The following is a 22369-nucleotide window of genomic DNA, read 5'->3' on the forward strand; positions in this document are numbered from 1 at the left end:
CACCAAGAGGGTCTATAATTCTTGTTCAGGGGCTCAGACAAACCTAAATAAATACTATGAGAACTGGGACCTATACAAATGATTGACAGATTAAAGATATCAGTGGTTCTCAAACTTTTGTATTGGCTACCCCTTTCACACAGCAAACCTCTGAGTGCGACTCCCCTTATAAATGAAAAAACACTGTTTCATATTTAACACTATTATAAATGCTGGAGGTGACGTGGAATTTGGGGGTGGAGGCTGACAGCTCATGACCCCACGTAATAACCTCATGACCCTCTGAGCGATCACAACCCCCAGTTTGAGAACTAGGGTTCTGGATTAGAAAAAGGTATAATGTTAATACCAAATATTTGTTCCCAGGAAGATGACTTTTTGCTTAGCTTTTTCACCCCCACTACTCAGACTTGTATGGCTGACAGAACAGCATTTTATCTGAGTCTCTCCATCACACTGACCTCTGACAACCTTATTCAATATATATGGCACATTATTATTACCCAACAATACCTAATGAGGAAATGCTGGAAATATTAACACGTGCCTCATGTTTATTTTAGATGACAGAAGCTAACAACAGACAACTACTTAAAATTCAGGGAAACCATGTATTTCTATTAAAAAAACCACAAAAACTATAATGTCAAAAGGTGTAAAAGAAACAACGCCATATAGAGCTATAGTTGCCGCAGACGCCAAAATCTACTTATCTTACGCAGGTGTAAATCTAGAATAACCCCATTGACTTCAGTGCAATTATGCTGATGTAACAAAAAGCAAAATTTGGTCTTTCCGTCTCAGCATGAGAATTCCTGTAGCACACACACTGCACGGCAAGAGGGACAGCGACTGTCCTTGAAAATTCACACACATTTAAACACATTTAGAAAATTAATATTATTGAAATGCTTTTTAAACAAACGTTGCTTTGATGTAGAGCTGTATACAAAATGTGGGCAGCACTGCTGCACTGCATCATTCATCCCCAAAACAGCATTCGCCACAACAGGGATTCAGGCCCAGAATCACACAACTTTCTTCCAAGAACATGCTCCTGGATCTCTCTGCAGCCTCATGCTCATATGTGGAATGTGGCCTTTTGGGAAGCTGTCACAGCGCATGCTCAGGAAATCAAAGAAGGGCCTCACCACAGAGGATGTGCATATGGGCTGTTTCCCCCAGCAGGATGGTGTTTAAAGTTTCAGTGGCTTTTTAGAGAAATAAATATATAGACTGGATTGAGTGTATCTTGATAATTCAAGCTGCCAAATTCTAATAAAAAAATCCTGGTGAATCTGGATTAGTGCTCTGCAGGGGTTGAGCTCTCCTGTGCCAAAGCAATCTGTGGAGTAGTCTGAAGTAAAGCCACAAGTATATTTAAACAGCCCAGCCAGGTTTATTCTGAATAGGGTAATCTATCAAGCAACCTTACATGTCAGTTTAGGCACAACTCATAGCAGTTAATCATGGATCCTTTATGCTAAATCATTCCCTGAATGTTGGCAAGCAAATTCACACTGACATCAATGGGATTTGTTGATAGAATCCACACTAGACATATCCTACTGTGTGGGCTTGTCAGAGCTCATAAATGAAACAGGGTCAGGCCCGGTCAGCATGTGTATGGGGCACCTCCACAGAAAATCCAAGATGCTACCAGAAGTAGTGTTCCTAAGCCAGCAGTTGGTATTTTTTCTTCTCAGTCAGTACTGAAGGGAGATCCTAGTAAGTGTTGGGGCACTGTTTTTCGGAGAGGTGCTGTCTTGCAGACAGGATATAAAACTGAGGTCCTGATTGCATAGGGTCCTTAAAGAGACCATGGCACTTTTTGCATGAGCAAGGAGTGCAAGCCCTTGTGTCCTGGATAAATAATAGTTGGATAATTTTATTTTACCTCCCAAAATTTCCTTGGTAACTCCAATGGATGCAATGCTATATTTTTTACCCTACCCTCCTGTATGTTTCCAAGCAAATTTTAAAGGCTGCTGTGTACATTCCAGCGACAGGGAGCGTTAGCCTCATAAATACATTTCACAATATGTTTGTAAAATTTGTTAGGCACTGGGATCTTTGGTAAAAGATTTGTTGTTGTTGTTGTTATGATAAAATGTAATGGAAGGAACAATCAGTTTCATACATACAGAATGGGAAGAGACTGTCTAGGAAGGAGTATGGCAGAAAGAGATCTAGGGGTCATAGTAGACCACAAGCTTAAAATGAGTCAACAGTGTGATACTGTTGCAAAAAAAGCAAACGTGATTCTGGGATGCATTAACAGGTGTGTTGTAAACAAGACACGAGAAGTCATTCGTCCGCTTTACTCTGCGCTGGTTAGGCCTCAACTGGAGTATTGTGTCCAGTGCTGGGCACCGCATTTCAAGAAAGATGTGGAGAAATTGGAGAGGGTCCAGAGAAGAGCAACAAGAATGATTAAAGGTCTTGAGAACATGACCTATGAAGGAAGGCTGAAGGAATTGGGTTTGTTTAGTTTGGAAAAGAGAAGACTGAGAGGGGACATGATAGCAGTTTTCAGGTATCTAAAAGGGTGTCATCAGGAGGAGGGAGAAAACTTGTTCACCTTAGCCTCTAATGATAGAACAAGAAGCAATGGGCTTAAACTGCAGCAAGGGAGATTTAGGTTGGACATTAGGAAAAAGTTCCTAACTGTCAGGGTAGTTAAACACTGGAATGGATTGCCTAGGGAAGTTGTGGAATCTCCATCTCTGGAGGTATTTAAGAGTAGGTTAGATAAATGTCTATTAGGGATGGTCTAGACAGTAATTGGTCCTGCCATGAGGGCAGGGGACTGGACTCGACCTCTCGAGGTCCCTTCCAGTCCTAGAGTCTATGAGTCTATGAATATTAATAAGCATGAAATATGCTGGCTCATAAACACAGTCCCAAACTCTCTGCTATGGAGATCGGAAGTCAGGAGTGGTGAACCTAGTTACTTTCTAACAACTGCATCTTGCAAACACATGAACCAGGGTTGACAGAAACCAGAGACAGCTATGATGACTAGTGCTCCTCCAGTGAAGATAACATTATCTTAATGTGGGATGTCTTAGAGGGTGATAGGGTGGATTCCCTTAGGACTTCAAGAGCCTTTCCCCTTTGCACCAAATTAAAACATCATAAAATGGAGCTATTCACATACAGGAGGAGATAACTTAGCTATTCCCAACACTGTTTATGTTGAAAATCAATTTAGTGCACTACAATAAAATAACGAAACCAGGGTTTTCAAAAATCGGTGCCAAACATTAGGCTCCCAAGTCCAAATTTGGGCACTTAAATAAAGTGGCCTGGTTTTCAAACATACTGTGCACTCAGAACTCCCTCTGGCATCACATGTCCTTGAAACAGCCTTTCCACAGGTTATCTGGGAAGGAGAGCGAGGAGAATTGCTTGGCTAAGGTCAGGGTACCCTTTTCTTTCTCACTCTCCCATGCATACCTCTCTGATGCCTACACATCTCCTCCCCAACCCCCACTTCTAGTTTTTCAGTAGGAAGCCAATTGAGTGCTCTGACTAGCGCGCTGATATGTGTGTGTGTGTGTGTGTAGGGAGATAAAGTAGGAAAACAGGGTGACCTTTCCTATAGAAAGCCCATGGTTTGATTCAAAAACGTGGGTTCTCTCCTAAGGCTGTCCCTGCCAGGCAGGGCCCCTGGAAGGCCAAAAGTTGGACTTGCAGGGCATATAAACAAACATTTAAACTTCCATGCTGAGAACCTGCACGCCGTGTTTTATTTCTAAGCATATTAAAGCAGATAAGCTGCAAGGTTTATATTGTAAACACAGTCCAATTGTGAACTACTGCAGTGCTAACTGTTGCTACTGTAATGTTGCAACATAGTTTGGCCCTACCTACAAAAATCCACAGCACCCTAGCACTGAGGGGCTGGTCTAGCTGTAATTGAAACAGAGGCACAGCTTCGAGAGGGGCTGTCTCCTTGGACTGTCTGGGTTATGTCATAGAAAAATACAATCAATGCACCTTTGATCAATGGAACGGGGTGGTGACAGGTACTCTTAATTCACTGTTGTTAGTGAGTATTGACAAGCTGGTAATGATCATGCTGCAGCGTGTCACTCATGCTGTGGGCATTAGCATTCTTTAAAGGTCAAAAACCAAATCCTTTTAAAAGGCAGAATTCCATATCACGGAGGTACAATGCAGGCCTCACAAAGTTAAAGCTGTAGGCATCTGAGTAAGTGAGCCTCTTAGGGCTAACACCAGTATAGCTGTCCACAGTATTTGCAAGTTCACCAATCTAAGGGTGTTAAAACAGCAGCCACTTCTGTGCATACACATACATGTATATACAAAACTGGTGTATAGGTAATTCCTGGCTCATGGATGGGCACAGCTGATGTCATTTTAGAAGGTCTGGTTAAAATTCATCCCTTAAGCTTTGAACCTACAAACTGATCCATATGGGCACCTACACAGAATGTTAATAGCTTCAGTAAGGTGCCACATTGGTGTAAGGATCCATCGGCTTGCAAAATCAGGAACTTATCATTTATTTTTAAAATATTCTATTATTTTAACTTTCCCACTTAATTTAAAATGTGGAACACAGTTAGTCATGTGTGGAGTGCAGGTAGAAGAGGAGACTGTCACTTTCTGGGGCAGGGGGAAACGGGAGGAAAAGTAAGTTATAATAAACACAGGAAACAACAACAAAAGGATACTTACTCTGTGAGACTCTGACTAGCTCAGTCACACTGAAAACACCTGATGTGACAAAACTGTCCTGGAAGCCCAAATGTCCTACAAAACAAATAGAATGAAAGAAGTTTGATGAGCGTTAAGCATTTAATGACAGTATTCTCAAATACTTGAGTTTCATTTAGATTTAAAATGTGACATCAAATTTCCCACTTAGCACTAATTATTATTTCTGGAAGTGGGTAACTAGTCATACAGCTATGTAGGTTATTTTGTAGTTTGTATCTGGAGATTAAGAAAGCTAACATGACACATCAGCAGGGAGTTTTCTAGATGTTAAAGTATCTCAACAGGAAATCTGAAACAAAAGAGGACTATTTTAATATACAGTTACCTTAGATGACCCCTAACGACTTAACAACTGAAATTAAAATACTGTACCTAGGAATCAGACAGGACAGCTAAATTCTATAATCGTTTTAAACATTATTCTCTAAAGAAACATCTGATCAGGATTATCTACCCATTCATTCAAACAAAACAAGATTTAAAGATGTACTCTTCATTTTCTGAGGTTACACTAGGGAAATCTTAAAATAGCAGCAGTTTTAAAAAAAACCCAAACCTTTAAAATGAATGCCTTTCCCATAAAAAAGAAAAATTCTAGCATTTAAAACAAGCTTTGCAAAAGACAAAATAAATCTCTGCATAAGAAAAGCATTAACTTTAAGCCTTGGAATTTCTTTGAGACAGGGTGTATGTTTCCCTCCCTGTTTCATTTGTGTAAGGGATGACTCTACATTTTATATCAAAATGTTGTTACACTTCACATAATGGTATTTTCCTATTTCTCTGAAAACATGTCTATCACCAAATGTTAATTCAATTTCATGGGCATAATCAATTACAAAGCAAGCAGCTTTCAAACTCAAAACCAAGTGCAAGTAAGTGTACATAGCTGGATTTACAGTTCATACCGTACATATCAGGACTTCAATTAGAGGTCTGGAGCTAGCGGGCCAGCCTGACCTCTTGCTTTTGAAATCAGGGTCAAAAGAGAAATCTCAGGATAAAGGGATTATTAAAAGAACCGTAAAGTCGTACTTGTCCACAGGATAAGTGGCATACCTTTTAAGGTTGTCCTACTTAAGGTCACTGATTCCAATGCACGCACACACATATTATTGAATGTTTTATAGGGGCACCATGTGCCCTACATAGTTAACTGTCTGTCAGATACAGCATTATATCATTATATTTAGTACAGTATATACTACTGAAATTATAATTTGGTGTCTATAGGTCCCTCTATGTGTGAGTTTGTACTACATATGTACACAAATATATTCACAAATCTGTCACGATCCAATAGTTTACAGCTAAATTACTCAAATGTACTTGATGTTAAAACTTAACTCAAATCTCTCATTCTACTAGCATGAATTTTTACTATGTTTTTGAGGGGAAAAATTTTTTTTAAGTGCATAAAATGCCAGCATAGAAATCGAGTGTTTTTTCCATTTTCTCAAAAGTAGATTTCAGAAAATGTAGGTGATTGTGCCTGGCCCAGTTTGCATTTTTCAATAACAAAGTTCATGATTGCATCATTTTTCTTTTTAAAAGTGGATAATTAGTCAAACAGAATATGTTCACTGGCAATTTCCTGAGTACTTTTAATATGAGAGTCTACTTTTCATATACTGCAGCAGATTTGTTTACTGGATTAAAAGATCTATCAATTAAAAATAATTCTCTTAGGTCTTCACTTCAATGAGACCACTCAGACGCCTAAAGTTAAGCACATGCTTAAGTGTTTTACTGGATAAGGGCCAGAACACTCAGTACATGGCACCATCAAGCACCATCATGGCACCTACCTTTGGTAGGTCTGATAACAGTAGACTACACTGGTTCTGCCTGTTGTGTCCACTGGCACCTTTGTTTGCCAGACAGGCTGTAACAAAGGAGATCCTATTGCAATAATGTTGAGGGGGTGATTTAAAATACACAAAAGCAAGAACATTCACAGTGAAGGTAAAACATTGGGCTCATTCTCAAAGCGTTAGAGAGAGTGAGTGTGTGTGTGTGTTTAGAGGGTTGTAGTTGTGACTGAACAAGAGTGCAAAGCATGACAAGATTTTCAGTCTTATTGGCTGAGATTTTTAAATTGAATTATACATTCATAAATGATTAGGAAATCGGGCCCCTTACTCACATCCTGACTCATATGAGCTGTCCTCTTGAATAGGCCCTGATCCTCCAATCTGATCCATGCATGCATAGATACGTGGTGCCCCATTGAGTTTAGTGGACTCCGAGAAGGCCTAAAGTTCTGCCTACATGATTCAGATTGCAGAACTAGGGCTTAGGGTTTGTAGCCTTTGCTGAGGAATCTTTTTAAAATTGAAAGTGGAAAAAATGAAGGGAACCCACCAAACAAATGACAAAGGAATGGCCAGGACACAGCATAATTAACAAGAAAAGCTGTAAAAATGTAACTTTTTTGTGCCTGCTAAAAAAGGCCAAAATGGAAAAATGTCTTTCAGAGAAACTGTATCAATTTGGCTGTTCCACTTAATTGTGAATGAGAAAAAAAATTAGGTAAAGTTGTTAAGTAATTGCAAAAGCAGATGTTAGCATTAAAAGAACCTTAATTGAAAAGAGGATTAAACATCCTAAAGTCTGCAAGATTTACTTCTAATACAGCACTTTTCTGAAATATATGCAAAATTATACTTTTGTTAAATACCCCTAAGATAGGAAGTTGAAATTGCTGTTCATGAACTGATTATCTCTCCAGTTTTGTACCTCAATCATATTTGAGTAGTAAAGCTGGTGTTTAAAATGAGGATTAGATGATCCTTATTGAATTTATCAAAAACTATTCATTCACTGAAGTTCTATGCATAAACTAAGGCACTGATTCAGCAAAGCACTAGAGCATACGCTTAACTGTAAGCACGTGCTTAAGAAAAGCACATGCTTAATTAAATGCTTTGCCAACTAGGGATGGGCTTACTCCCGCTTAAATTTAAACCGGTGCTTAAGTGCTTTCCTGAATCAAGGCTTTATGTCCAAAGCAACTCACACTGAAATAAGTGGGAGTCTTTCCACTGATTTCAATAGGAGTTGGATCTGGACATGGAAGAATAAGCCCTGGGTTCCAGTACTTCGCTATAAGTCATATTTATGGGGATGATAATTTTCTTCTTGAGGAAGCAGGAAAATAATAAAGTTAGCTGAATATGTTATATAATATACTAACCAGTAAATAGTTTCTTAGAACCTAGTACCCTCTTGGTATTATACAAATAATATGCATATATAACACTACCACCACAGTAAAAGTAATTCACTTTAGCTTGATGGTGACAGTGTAATTATGTAAAACGTGATCTTATAAACTACATTTTCTTCATTTTGGGATCAAACACTACCCCAATAATGAAGGAGCGAAAACAAGTCTACGTTTAAGGAACCTAATTCTGATCTTGCACCACGTGATGGGGCGTCTGCCCCACACAGGGTTCAAAGGGGTTAAGGTGGCCAGGCAGACCAATTAACTCCACAGGTGCACCTGGAGGAGGAGCCAGGGAGCACACCACTAATTAGAAGTAGGCTCAGTGGGCCAGGAACAGGCAAGGCCAGTATAAAGCCCTGGAGCTGTGAGCAGCAAGGAGGCTGCATGAAGGCAGGGAGGTAGGCTGCAGTTACTCCCTGAGTGGAAGAAGTTGGAAGCCTGGCCAGCCCAGAGAGGGGAAAAGCCCAGGAAAACAGCAACAAGGGGTCAGATTGTATAGAGACCCTGGGCTGGAACCCAGTGCAGAGAGCGGTCTTTAGTTTCCCTACCAGCCAATGGGGAGCGGCAAGGGCACTGGAAATGTCAGCCATCCAGCGGGTCTGGAAGGACTTTGAATTCTCAAGAAGGAGAGGACCTTAGTGACCTGGCCAGAGGGCCAAGCCACAAAGAGGAGATGGCAGATCTGAGAGTGAGTGGGGCCACACGTCAAGACAGCATGGGGCAAGACATCATCGGAGGGAAAACACAAGTCTGGCAGAGCTAATTCCCAGGACGGCCAGCAGGAGGCGCTGCTAGCAATGAGTGAACCCTGTGACACACCAGTTATATGCAAGTCAATTTCCACTGACCTTAACAGAGTTTCTCCTGTTTTACACTAGTGAATGTAAGATCAGAATTAGGTCTCATTTCATTTGCGCTGTGTTATTAAGGGAATTCATATAAAGATTGAGTCAATGGAGGCCTTGTGTGTACAAAAGCCAACTAAACTGCCTCCGAATATTTAGTTTACATGAAGAGTCACCTTTGAATTCGTAATTAATGCCCAGGAAGGGAGTCTCAGATGTAGGAAGATTACAGATCAAGCACTTGAATTGAAGTTTGAGAAAATCACAACTGAAGCATTTACTTTTATCTGGAAAGCCTGTATACAGTAAACTCATCAAGTCACGGTTCCTTAATTACATATCAAAAAATGTTTTCATTGTACCAGTGTTCAAAGTGTTACTGTTGTTTTTAAAGTTTTCCTTTTATTATTAATTTTTATTATATTATTATTATTTATTAAATAATTATACGGTGCCATGAGTGTATGTGGTACTTTGCAAACAAAACATGTTCTCTGTAATTTGAACAATAATATACTGTGAAAGAGCTAATCCTTTGAAGAGGAAAAAGTCCAAATTCAGTTATTTCATTTGCATAGGACAGTCTGATGATGTATTATAATATTAAGCTTGGAGAAACAGCTTTCTGGGAAACTTTGATTCACTTTCAGTATTTTGAAATTACGAGACAAGTTCCTACACTAGGACTGAAACAATTTATAAACCCCTATTCATGTCAAGCATCTTACTGTACATAACCATCTTAAAACCTTAAAATAGTAATAATCAATTAGGGCTTCAAGCCTATTATCTTAACCAAATGCCAGATTAAAAAGAAAAGCCCTCTCCACTCAAAGTGCAATTTGATTCCTCTTGGTACTATCCTCCACCTAGATAATCCTCTGTTTCACAAAGTGTTGAGTAACTAATTAATACTGCTTAGAATATACACGTCAGTACACCAATGCAAGGAGCCTCGGTAACAAAATGGAGGAACTGGAACTACTGGTGCAGGAAGTAAAACCAGATATCCTAGGAATAACGGAAACATGGTGGAATAGTGGTCATGACCGGAGTACAGGTACTGAAGGGTATGTGCTGTTCAGGAAAAGACGGAAATAAAGGTAAAGGTGACACAGTAGCATTGTATAATAATGATGAGGTGGTAGACTGTAAAGAAATTAGAAGTGATGGAATGGATAAAACAGAATCTGTATGGGTCAAAATCACTTTGGGGGAAGAAAGCTTGCACTGGCTCCACTGGGATTATCCCTGGGTTATGCTACAGACCCCCAGGATCTGATATGGATAGGGATAGGCATCTCTTAAATATTTTAATGAATTGAATACTACTGGAAATTGTATGATTATGAGATACTTTAATTTCCCATATATAGATTGGAGGACAAGTGCTACTTATAATAGCTGGGCCCAGATATTCCTGGATGTGATAGCTGACAGATTTCTTCACCAAATAATCCCCGAACCAACAAGAGATGATGCATCCATCAGCAAGTTCAGGTTCAAAATTAGAGGAAGATTTCTAACCATCAGAAGAGTACAACCACTGACACCTTGAGAGAGAAAATAATTGAGAACTCTCCTCACCACACTGCTCAGTGGATTTACTTTTATCTAACTGTATTGTGGTGTCAGGATAGGTGTGGTAGAATTTAGGCTTGATCCTCGGTCATGTTCTTTCCCCCAGCAAAAACAAACAAATAAAAGGAAGGATAAAACATATGTGCATCATGTGATATCTTCATATAAGGTGTTTATACGCTGCAAGTCTTGTGGAGACTACACATCCCAGCATGCAATTCTCCATCTTCACCTGAATACCCTCTACAATCAAGATGGACCACTGCATTCTGGGATCTGTAGTCTATATGGATCACAGTACTCTATTACAAATAAAGGTGACTATCATCTATTTTATTTTTTAACTCTGTAGTCTGCACTGGGCCACTGCATGCAACTCTGGTTAACGCTAACCCCAGGGATCCATTTTTCTTCATACCAAGTATGTTCTGTAAACCCATACATTATAAGCTTTAAAACATGGGCTCAATTAAATCTCTAAAATATATGACTTTTTAAAAAAGAGTTCAAACTAGAAATTAGCCATGATTTTAATTCTGATACAGAAATCTCATTTCTCCCTTCCCCTCACTTTTCTACTTGCACCCTTCCTGCCCCAGCCTTGTTTTGGCTACAGTTACTTCTAGTTTAATTTTATTGTCATAGCAATAATTAAGCATGGTTATTTTATTACACAGTCAAATGACATATTTCCTTACAAAATAAATGTTAGGCCACAAGACACATATGTCATTATTCTTTGAAGCTTGCCTGCTCAGCTTTAGCACAGAGTTTTTAAGAAGCACTAGAAAATTCTTTGTGGAATGTAAGAGAATGAATTAGACTGTCCAGGGCATGTCGTGTTAGTACAATAGAGGAACACTTTTAAGACTTTAAAGTCATGTAATACAATTCTAGGCTGAATCTTTCTTGTTGAAAAAAGTAGAATGGGAGTGATTGAAAGAGAAAAGGGCCAATATTTGACAACAGAAATCAGCATAACCTTTTAACAGCAGCAGTCATGGATGACTGCCCTTTGACCTGGAAAGATTATGTGGGATTTCAATGACAACAGCTGGAAGTGAGCATGTGTGAATAGAGAACACAGATCTGAGGCCTAATACAAAAGACTGCACAATCCCTGCCCAGATCAGAGTGTTGATTAGAAATTGTTTCCTGGTCCTGGCTTAATAGAGTGTGATAATGAAAGTTTTGTTAACCCTTCACACCATGCAAAATCATTGATGAATTATGGGGGGTTTTGAACTCCAAAATTCCTGAATTGAATGGAAAAGAACAGTATGGTTCCAGAAAACTTCTTGATACTGTGGGCCAAGCTGCAACACCCATACTCAAACTGAATACGACCTTGGTCTGTGCGGACTCCCACTGGTTTAACGGGACTGAGGGCTTGATTCAGCATCCACTGATGTCAGTGGAAGGATTCTCATGATATTAATGGACCCTACATGTGACACAAGGTCCAATCCAATGTAAGGGTATGAGAATTGAGTAATAATGGGGTTTCTTCACTGAGCCCTCTGAATTTGGCAGCTCTGGTTGCAGCCAGTTCCATATTCCATAAGAGATACTTTTTCTCTACCTATTTAACACAGAGACCTTTTAAAAATATATAATTTTTTCGCAATAATGAAAACTATTAAGAAAAATCACAATTTCAGTAAACAAATTCTCAGCAGTTACTACTGTCTAGGGCCCTACATCTTGGAAAACAACAGATGTCTTAAATTAGCATAGTTATCTGTTTCAGGTCTTCAATCCAAAAAGGAAATGTTAAAAAAAAAGAGGAAATGTCATAAATGGTCATATTCATTTGGCAGCTTATGACATAATATGCTCCTCAAACCCTTTCAAAGAAAATGAGATGAAATCTACATAAGGATAATCATTTTGGACTATTTATGGCATCTGACAATAAAGAGGCTAAAACAAAGAAAGGCCTCCCCCATGCAAATAATAATAATAATAATAATGAGTTATTTATCTTCCTTTCTTATCTAGGTTGGTTACAACAACAATTGTGATCGCCTAGGTCTCTGCAGTGATATTATATTTCAGCTTTATCGTCCTGGGATCTGGCTCAGTGACTGAGGGAACACAGAAAGGAACTATGAGGTAATCCTGGGCAGACTGATGGATATGGCTTTCCGAATGTAGTTGGCGATGCCATGTGATGCTACAGACTACCCAGTAGGCTTGGCACAGGTAAAATGGTACCTGTGTGCTGGTGAGGGAAATGGAAGAGGAGGGGTACTGTCACATTCAGGCTGATTTCCCTGGCATGAAGAAATATGGCAAGGGAACTTTAAACCGATAGTCTCAAAAGAAGCTGCATTCCCTTTCAAGATGGAAATGTCACTTAGTGTGTAACTCGTGATATCATGTTTCATGTCAATTGATCATATTTTGGTTTTATGTTTATATTCCAGATATGGTTTGAAAACACTGGTTTCCTCAAGTAACACCAGATTCTGCCAATTATTACTCATGTGAGTATTCCTTACTCACTATGGGCCCAATCTTCTTCTTACTAAAGTCAATGAAAATTTTGCCATTGACATCCACAGGCACGGCCGGTGCAAGGAAGTTTCGCACCCTAAGAAAAACTTCCACCTTGTGCACCCCCCGACTCCAACTCTGCGGCAGTTCCCCGCTGCCCCTTCCACGCTGAGGTGCCCCCCACCCCCGCAGCAGCTCTCCCCCTGCCCTGAGGCTCCCCCCGCCCCCCCGGGAGCCGTGCAGCACCTTCCCACCCCAGCTCACCTCTGCTCCGCGTCCTCCCCAAGCATGCTGCTCCGCTCTAATTCTCCTCCCAGGCTTGCAGCGCCAAACAGCTGATTGGTGCTGCAAGCCTGGGAGGCAGAAGAAGTGGAGCAGCGACTGCGTGCTCGGAGAGGAACCGCTGTAAAAAAAAAAATTGGGGGCACCACTTTTTGGTGCCCCCAAATCTTGGCACCCTAGGCAACTGCCTAGTTCGCCTTAATGGTAGCACCGGCCCTGTCCACAGGTGCAGGGTTGGGCCCTCATGGTGTCCTCCTGACTTCAGTGTAACTACTCACTTCCATGAAATAAGAGCTTGCAGGATAAGGATATGGGAATGCAGGCCATAAGAATAATATAAGGCCAAATTCTAGTTATATTTAAACTGATGTTAATCAGAGTAACTCCATTGATTTAATTATACCAACTCAGATCAGAATTGGACCTATATTATCGTTTGCATCAATATTACTGGGGGATATGCTGTAGGCATTGGGTGTACAAGACCAACATGCAAATAAACTGAAAGTTATTTAAAAATGGTTTGGAACATTTACATATTCAAAATAATCAAGAAGTGAAATAGGCACATTTGTTTCAACTCCTTGTTTATAGCATTGCAGCCCCTCCCTCCTTTAAATCTTCCTCTAACCATAGTGATGTTTATTGAATACCTGTCATTTCTCCAGCAGCATGTGCCAACAGCAGCTCACCAGTGCCAGGCTGCATGAAAACCCTTCTGTTTCCTATTCTCCAAGGGGCTCCGTTAGATCAACTACTCACCATACCCAATACACTGAAACCCATAAATTTGCAAATACTGCAAGTCAAAATTCTTAACAGAAAACTGCACCCATTTTGCCCAGCTTTGCATACTGAAAAATCACATGGTGAGAAGCATTTCTCACCATTTGTAAACCGTCAATTTGATTTGAAATTAAAATTTTTGATTAACATGAGCATTTCTAAGCCTCCTGCTGGCAGCAGCCCTATTGCTGAAAAGTGACATGATTTGTGGCACACATGCTGTATAGAAGCCCCAGCGATTGTTAAACCCATTTTCATTCTGCTTTTAATACTGGTATGGCACTCAGGAAAAAAATATAAATATTCAGGGGGAAATGGGAGGGTTGTTAAATGCTAACGCTCTTTTTCTGGGTGGCAAAGCAGTATTAAAGCAGCATGGAAAATGGCATGGGTCTCCTATAAGCCACAAGTCCTGTCTCTTTTCAGCAATAGGGCCCATCAACAAGAGGCTAAGAAAAGTCCATATTAAGTACAAAACCTAACTCTCCTTGACATTTCATTTCAGTGAGAGATGCTTTTTGCTACTAAATGCTGATGGGCTATACACAGAGAAATGGGTGTAGCTTCATCCTAATCCAACTGGCACCTCCAGCATCAAAACCATATCTCATATCATAGGTCTGATACTGTAGCGTCCATACTGGCCTATGCTATTTTCTCCTGTTTAGCTTGTTCCCCAATGATACAAATATTTGATAGATGAATACTTAATTGTAAAGGATGGAAAGCAGAAGAAACTTCTGTGATTTTTAAGATTTTTAAGCCCTGCACTCTGATTCTTGTAGTCACTGCAAATTGGTGAGGAAGATTTTCCTGAGTGTAACAATCTGTAAAGTGAGCATAAAAATATTTGGACACTTTTGTGTTGACCTTTTTTTCAGGTTTGTGAAATTCTCATATAAAAGATAAAAGAACATTGGGGATTTCTGCAAACGTATGGCAGTGTTGCTCCCACTAGTGTTTGACTCATCTGTGACACCTGCATATTTCTAGGGTGGAGGATTTTTTTCCAGCAATGTACTGTTCTGAATAAGTTTATCGTTAAACAAGTGTCAATATGATTCATTTTTTGACAAAAAAAACAGCTTTGACAATTTCTACCCTCATTTCTCAACTCCAAAGACTGTCTCATATCGAATGCTCAGCTTCACTAGACTGTTTATTCCTGGTAAACACAGAGCAAATTCTACTTGATAAAGTAACATAATTAGACCACAATTAGAAACGTCTTGTAATTATTAAAAATAACAAACACTTTGACTGATGAATGAAATACTGGGATATTTCAGAAGTCTTGGGGAAAAGTTCCAGGGGCACTAGAAAACCATGGATGAAACCCTGACCGCATTTAAGACAATGGCAAAACTCAGGATTTCACCCCATATGAAAAACCAGCACAATAAAGTTCTGATGAAACTGTCATGTATGCTCTTTTAAATAAATCCTGTTTCTAAATATCTAGGTTACTATGTTGCCTAAATATACAAATAAACCCAGGAATAGTGTAATTATTTTAGGACCTATAAAAACACCAAGTTTTATACTCCCTCTGCTGGTGGCAGCTAACTATGTTCCCATAGTTTATATCATCAAAAACAACATGCTGCAGTGCTATATTGACACAACTGATAAGGCTTGGAGTTGGGTTAAGGGAGTGTGAGGCACTGAGATCAAAGAAAATGAAAGCTGGCCCAAGATTTTTTAAAGTTAACAGTGAAGGAAACATACGAATAACCTTTTTATTTACAATAGGCGGCAGAATTTAATTAGATAAATACAATGCAAGTGAGCAATCACCATACTTCAGGTGAAGCCAGGGAAGGAAACTCCTGCTCCCAATTAGTTTTATAATATTGGTACATACCCTTGGGTCTCCATGAACTATTCCCTCTCCCCTTCCCTGCCTTAAACCTGTCTCCCTCATCACTACTACAGTGAAATAAATGCTACTGTGAAACCATGATAATAGATGTTTTAGAGTACCTGCAGTAGATTCAATAAAATTAAAAAAGACCTCTGGAAGATGGGCATTTGAAATGGAAACTAGGTCACATGGTCAGCCAGCCCCATATCTCCCATGGGCTTTTCCACTTTATTCAACATGATTATTTATGTGTTATGTGCTGACACTGTGCTCTGCAATGTACAAAAGTGTCAAAACGTTCACTGATGATAAAATCTATATGAAATATAGTGCTGGATTTACCTGCAGTCATCACCAGTCCAGTCTTCAGAGCTGCCTTTCCAAAACGCTAACATTACTGTCATACTCTCTACACTGACGATAATTATTCCCTATACTTTGAGAAGGGTGTCCGAACGAACAATAGATTGCCTGCAGCAAACCACTTACACCAGGATAATATACTCATCTTCTTTGGAATAGAACAAAAGCCTTTCCAATATAAGAATTACACACTCGACATTTAGGCTTCGTTCTACCCCTAAATCATTACCAACTACCCTAAAATATAGGAACTTAATCAAATAAAAAACAAAAACCCTTCCCCAAGCCAAGTTCTGACCCTGGAAAAGGAGACGTGCCAGAGATTCCATGAATTCCACTATGGACTTTGCTATTGCTATTGATTTTACATGGAAGGCAGATAGTATCGTGCTGGGTGGCAGTATAAAACAGCTAACCTCTATAAGCAAACAAAAAAGGACTTCATTCACAAGGCTCTTTACATTTACTTCAATTAGTTCAATTTAAAACAGAATCTCTCCATTAAACTTTATAATGCAAAAATATCAGAATTTTTCTGGTCTTCCTTTGCCTGCATTATTGGAACCCAGAAATAAAAGGGAAAAATAATGACTGGTGAACTTTGGAAGATTTGGAGTTAAATTCTGAACGGATGAGATCCCAGCATTGCAGATTCTTATCTCAACTGTAACTGGAAAAATGGAACCTCTTAGGTCTGCAACATTGGACAAGATATCTCATGAGAATGGGCTCTCTCAATTTATTTTGGACCTGGGACACAAAAAAAGAATTAAAAAAATTAACAGACTTTTTGTTAAATTTTCAATACTGGATTGGTTTGGGTAGAGTTTTGAATTTTTGGCAAAGAGTCATTTGAGGCGTAAAGGAGAAAGTTCTTACTGTATCCAAGCCAGCCTGCCCATCCCTAGAAAAACATTCTTCCACAAAATATGAGGATATGAATGGTTCTTTTTCTTGGAAGCTAAATTATCTAAAATGAAGATTCTTCCTATATGAGAGAAGGGGAAAATGGAATAGGAGAAAGAACAAGGCAGATTTTCTGCCTTCTTTCCCATCCCAAAATAATTCATTCATCCAAGTCACACCTCTCCTAACAAGTAAATGCATAGCTTTTTCCTTTCAGGATAGGTCACTTAACTTTAAATCCTATTTTAAGCACAAGAGAGTGGATAGGAGAGAACTTGCCCTGGCTATAAGGCCTTAGAAGCCAATGTTAGGGACTATCATTTAACATATACCCTTGCTTGGGAAAGAATTTGTCTTTCCTCCACACATCTTGTCACTCACATCATTCCTAGGGAGCTGATCCGTATTCTTATATTAATACCTGGCTGGTTCTTTCATTTCAAACTTTAAAGGTTGTAAAAGCCAAATACTGCTGGATTACCCTTGGGTTCCTGTTCTTCATCCGGTTCAGTCATGGAGTGGGATAATGACCTGTCACTGAGGTAAAATCATTACCCAGAAAATAATGCTGCAGTGTGTCTGCTGCCCATTTCACAGGAAGATATTCTTTCTCAATGATGCTGTGTCTCCATTCTTGTGGGAACAGTTTATAGATTGCATCATAATGGCAATAATAATAACTCACATTTATATAGTGTATGGAATATTCTATATTTCTGCCTCCTGTCAAAGGACTGGTCCCAGTCCCAGTCCTACTTCAAATGCATCACTCAGCACCATGACAGGCAAAGAGAGTCCCTTCCAATCCTGATAGTCTATGATTCTATGATTCTAAGTCTGGACTCTAATACAGAGCCTGGACAGAGGTATGCTATACATACTTGAAGTCAGAAGCAGGTGACCAAGTGACCTCATTTTTCCTAGTCTTTTCATGAGATTAGTTAAGGGGCCCTGCAATCTCAGAGAAATGGGGAATGAATCTCCGATGATAATCTGCCAGCAATAAGGAGCACACCTCTTTTCTGGTCCCAGGGATGGAAGCTGCCTGACTTCTTCTGCCTTGTTGACTTCCCAATGGATTAATCAATTCCCTGGGTCTCGCTCTTGGCTAGTGCACAGTTACCACAGTTAACTCTGCCTTGGCAATCTCAGAAGCCCGTTTGCAGATGTTCCCCCAACTGGCACTGTTCACACCATCCTGTGGTCTGAATAAACAGCACTATCAGCTGTATACTTCTGAACTTTGTGGGTATTCCCCTGTATCCCTATAGCCTCGCTACCTCACTCCCTTTCCATACATTGAAATTGTCACTGCAAAACCATGTTCTCCTGCTGCTCAAACCCTTTCACTGGCTCCTCTCCACATTTTTTACACCAGGGAAGAGTTTAGCCCCTTTCTGTGTTCTGTCGTCTTTTTATTGGTGTGGGAAGCATCATGAAAGCAAGTTCCTTGCTTTTAAAAGAGCTCAGGCTCAATTTACTCCAAGATTTCACTAGCAGAAACTTGAGTGCCAGGTGCTCAGCTAGGCAAAGCTAGCTTGCTCGGGGTCACCCTCTTGCTAACATGGTGAAAGATCAGAATTGGTCAGAAAAGCCACCGTCAATTTCCTATGAACCAAGGATCCTTCTTTCATGCAATTATTTTTAAGAGTAAGGAACAAAAGAAGAGAAATATGAAGAACCTGTGATTTTGGGCTAAATTCTCTATGGGTGTAACTGCTATAAACTGTTCATAATAAAAATATCCCTCTCTCCTTGGCTTCAGCAAAGTAATGCAAGGAAATAATTTGGCCCATTGATTCCAAATGGATGGTGTCGACACTCACCCACAAGCCCCTCTTTGCAGGAACAGGAAGCCCCTATGCAGGGAAAACTACACATAGGCACAGGCACTAAATGCTCACAGTAAATTTTTTTAGAGGGTGGTGTGGTTTTCTCAACCCCTACACCTCCTCTGCCTGACTGAAGGCTGGTTCTACAAGCACCTTGCTGACCATGCAGGGACAGAGGGCTGACAGGCAGAGTCCCAGGTGATCTAATGAGATACTGCACCATAAAAGTGTAATTTCTCACTCAGCTGCCTCCTCCCAGAGAGAGGCAGAAGGGAGGCCTGGGGCTAGGGCTTACTGGGGATGAGGTGGTCAATATGACCGCAGGGGTGTTGCAAGGTCAAAGTGCCAGTGAGCTCAATGGGAGAGAATGGAGCAGCTGAAACATTGGGCTGCTGACCATGTGTTTGTAAAGAGCAGAGAGACAGAGTAAAAAAAATCTTTTGATTCCACTCAGCAGTCCTCTTTCCTATCCCATGCTGCCTTTCCCTGGTGACAGGAGCATGGGCTAGAATCCCCACATTGCAGCATGTCTTTAGCAGAACACCTGTTTCTGAGAGAAGTGTGTCTGTGTGTGCGTAGAAGTGGGAGTACACAATGACTGGAGAAAGAGTGAGTCTCTCATCTGAAAATTAAAATATTAATTGGATTCTATGAAAATGGAATACAGAGGTGCTGTATATGGAAAACTGTAATCACACAAACACCTCTTTACTAACAAGTACATCAGCGACTAAAGATTTACCCTAGCAAGTCACAGTGGGAAACTTTTCTCCTTTTAAATTTAATCTCTCCTGGTTTTGTTCTTCCACAGAAATATACCAGTTATCCAATCTGTGCTTCCCATCCACTTCTGTAATTCCTTACTGCACTACCTGGAGGTGATAGTGTGAACTCTCTCAAGAATGCTAAGGCATTTAATAAATCATTTGGCATCAGGAGGATGGGGAGGGGGAAGGGGAATGGGGCAGCATAGTTTACAGCACATACTCAGCAATAACTCCCAACTGTCAAACTTCCGCATTTTCTTCAGGTGCAACAGTGGTTGAAAAAATTTAAGACACAAGAAGTGAAACATACACAGTAAGTAGCACATTTAATCAACCAGCACCTGTCGACCACCACTGAACAAAAATTTGTCAGGAGACTATCACAACTCACAAGACGTTATAGGACTGAAGACACTGCATTGAAAAAAGAGAGAAAATGAATAGCACTAACTGCTGTAAACAACTTGTAGTGCCATTTTCAAGTTAGGTAACAATGGCATTGTGACGTTGTGCAGTCTATATGGTTTTATAAAAATTTAATAATAAGTGAATATAATGTAATTGAGATAGGCTTCATGCAAAAGCTCTCTTGTAAGGTTTCATTACAAAGCTTATAATCTACAGAGTGTAATCATCCTATTTGTATAAATGTACCACTCTTGTATCTGAAACTAGAAATATGAACTATAACTCTGAGGGCCTATTGTAATTATGTAAAGTGTGGGCCATTAATGGTGGTTTGGAATCTTGATGACTCCCATTAACTAGGACCATTGTCTGAAAATGGCTGTGTTTTACCTGTAAGTCTTCCTGTATACCTGTGTGCTGGCAAGTGGGTAATGAAGTCTTGCAGTGACATGTGATCATGTCACCTGAACTGGAATCCATCTTTAACCTGGTGTCTTTCCATTGAGAAGGAGGGAGTGGGAACCCAGAGGGGGACAAAGGATTCCCGTCTTATGCAAAAGATATATCCACGGGTGGAACAGAACAGAGTGGGAGCCATCATGAAGAATCCCCCTAGTTACCAGTTGGAACAAGAGCTGTACCAGGGGAAAGAATTGTGCCCAGGCCTGGAAGGTCTCCAGTTTGAGGAAAAAACTTACTGAAGCATCTCTGAGGGTGAGATTATCTGTATTCAGTTCAATTAGACATAGATTTGTGCATTTTATTTTATTTTGCTTGGTGACTTACTTTGTTCTGTCTGTTACTACTTGGAACCACGAAAATCCTACTTTCTGTATTTAACAAAATCACTTTTTACTTATCAGAGGGTAGCCGTGTTAGTCTGGATCTGTAAAAGCAGCAAAGAATCCTGTGGCACCTTATAGACTAACAGACGTTTTGGAGCATGAGCTTTCGTGGGTGAATATCCACTTCCTCAGATGCATGATTCCTTGACATGCATCTGAGGAAGTGGGTATTCACCCACGAAAGCTCATGCTCCAAAACGTCTGTTAGTCAATAAGGTGCCACAGGATTCTTTGCTGCTTTTACTTTTTACTTATTAATTATCTCAGAGTATGTGTTAATACCTGGGGGAGCAAACAACTGTGCATCTCTCTCTATCAGTGTTATAGAGGTCGAACGGATTTATTTGGGTTTAGACCCCACTGGGAGTTGGGCATCTGAGTGCTAAAGACAAGCGCACTTCTATTAGCTGTTTTCAGGTAAACTTGCAGCTTTGGGGCAAGTAATTCAGACCTGGGTCTTTGTTGGAGCAGATGGGAGTATCTGGCTCATCAAGACAGGGTGCTGGAGTCCTGAGTTGGCAGGGAAAACAGGCGCAGAGGTAGTCTTGGCACATCAGGTGGCAGCTCACAGGGGGTTTCTGTGATCCAACCCGTCACAGGCATAATACAGAAATTTTGTTTACAAATGTGACCATCACCTAACCTAACCTCACTGCCCTCCATTGGCTGTTACTTTGTTCCTGGGAAAATATTTGTGAGCCATTGCAAATAAAAGTCTCTCTCTTTTTCTAAGAAATGGATCTGGTATTTTTCCATTTCAGTTACATTACAGTCAGGCTTCAGAGAGGACTTTACTCCTAGATCTGCAGGAGGCAATCACCCTAAACTTTCTCCGTATTACTTGCCTAGCATCTTCCATGTTAAGACTTCATTTCCAATGCCTGGACTGGGGGTTAAGTTGTTTTCCTTGGAAAAGATCCAACAGTAACATCTGCCTCCAGTAAAAAGGAATAAGGTTTATGGTCTCGTTTTCAAAAACATACTCTGAAGTTGCACTTAAATAGTTGCATCCATAGTTTTTCACACTCAAGTTTTTACTTGTGCAAAAACTCAGACTTGTGCAATCAAATCCAATATTTTAATGTGCAAAAATCTGGGCACAAAATTTGGGTCTCCTTTGAAAATGCATCTTTTCTTTCCTACCAGGCAATGCAATACAATCACATAATCATGGTGCATGAGCCAATCTTTACAATATGTTATCAAAATAATTGAATAAAAGCAGATTCCACTTATAAAAGCAGGTTTAATCCATTCTCTTACTTCACCACATACCCAAACCATCTGGGTATGTGAGATAATGACTTACATTTATATAGTGAATACATTGATTTAGGATCCAATAGAATAACTACCATTTACATTACTGGAGTTGGATCAGACCCTTAGCATGTGAGTGACCATGGCTCC

At 40.0% G+C, this 22369-nt stretch overlaps 1 protein-coding gene and 1 long non-coding RNA gene across 7 annotated transcripts in view; one reads left to right on the top strand and one right to left on the bottom strand.

The window, feature by feature from the left end:
• Positions 1-22369, bottom strand: part of NFIA (nuclear factor I A) — a 305892-nt gene that overhangs the window by 98135 nt on the left and 185388 nt on the right. For all 6 annotated transcript variants that reach the window (XM_030572277.1, XM_030572278.1, XM_030572276.1 and 3 more), the window contains exon 4: positions 4708-4782. In XM_030572277.1, the coding sequence (XP_030428137.1) occupies positions 4708-4782 (75 nt within the window). The remainder of the gene's footprint in view (positions 1-4707; positions 4783-22369) is intronic.
• On the top strand, positions 758-20380 carry LOC115656047. Its single transcript, XR_004001571.1, has 3 exons — positions 758-769; positions 2767-2771; positions 20254-20380. It is a non-coding gene; the product is annotated as an uncharacterized LOC115656047 (long non-coding RNA).

Source organism: Gopherus evgoodei, chromosome 8, assembly GCF_007399415.2.
Source record: "Gopherus evgoodei ecotype Sinaloan lineage chromosome 8, rGopEvg1_v1.p, whole genome shotgun sequence".
Taxonomy (NCBI): domain Eukaryota; kingdom Metazoa; phylum Chordata; order Testudines; family Testudinidae; genus Gopherus; species Gopherus evgoodei.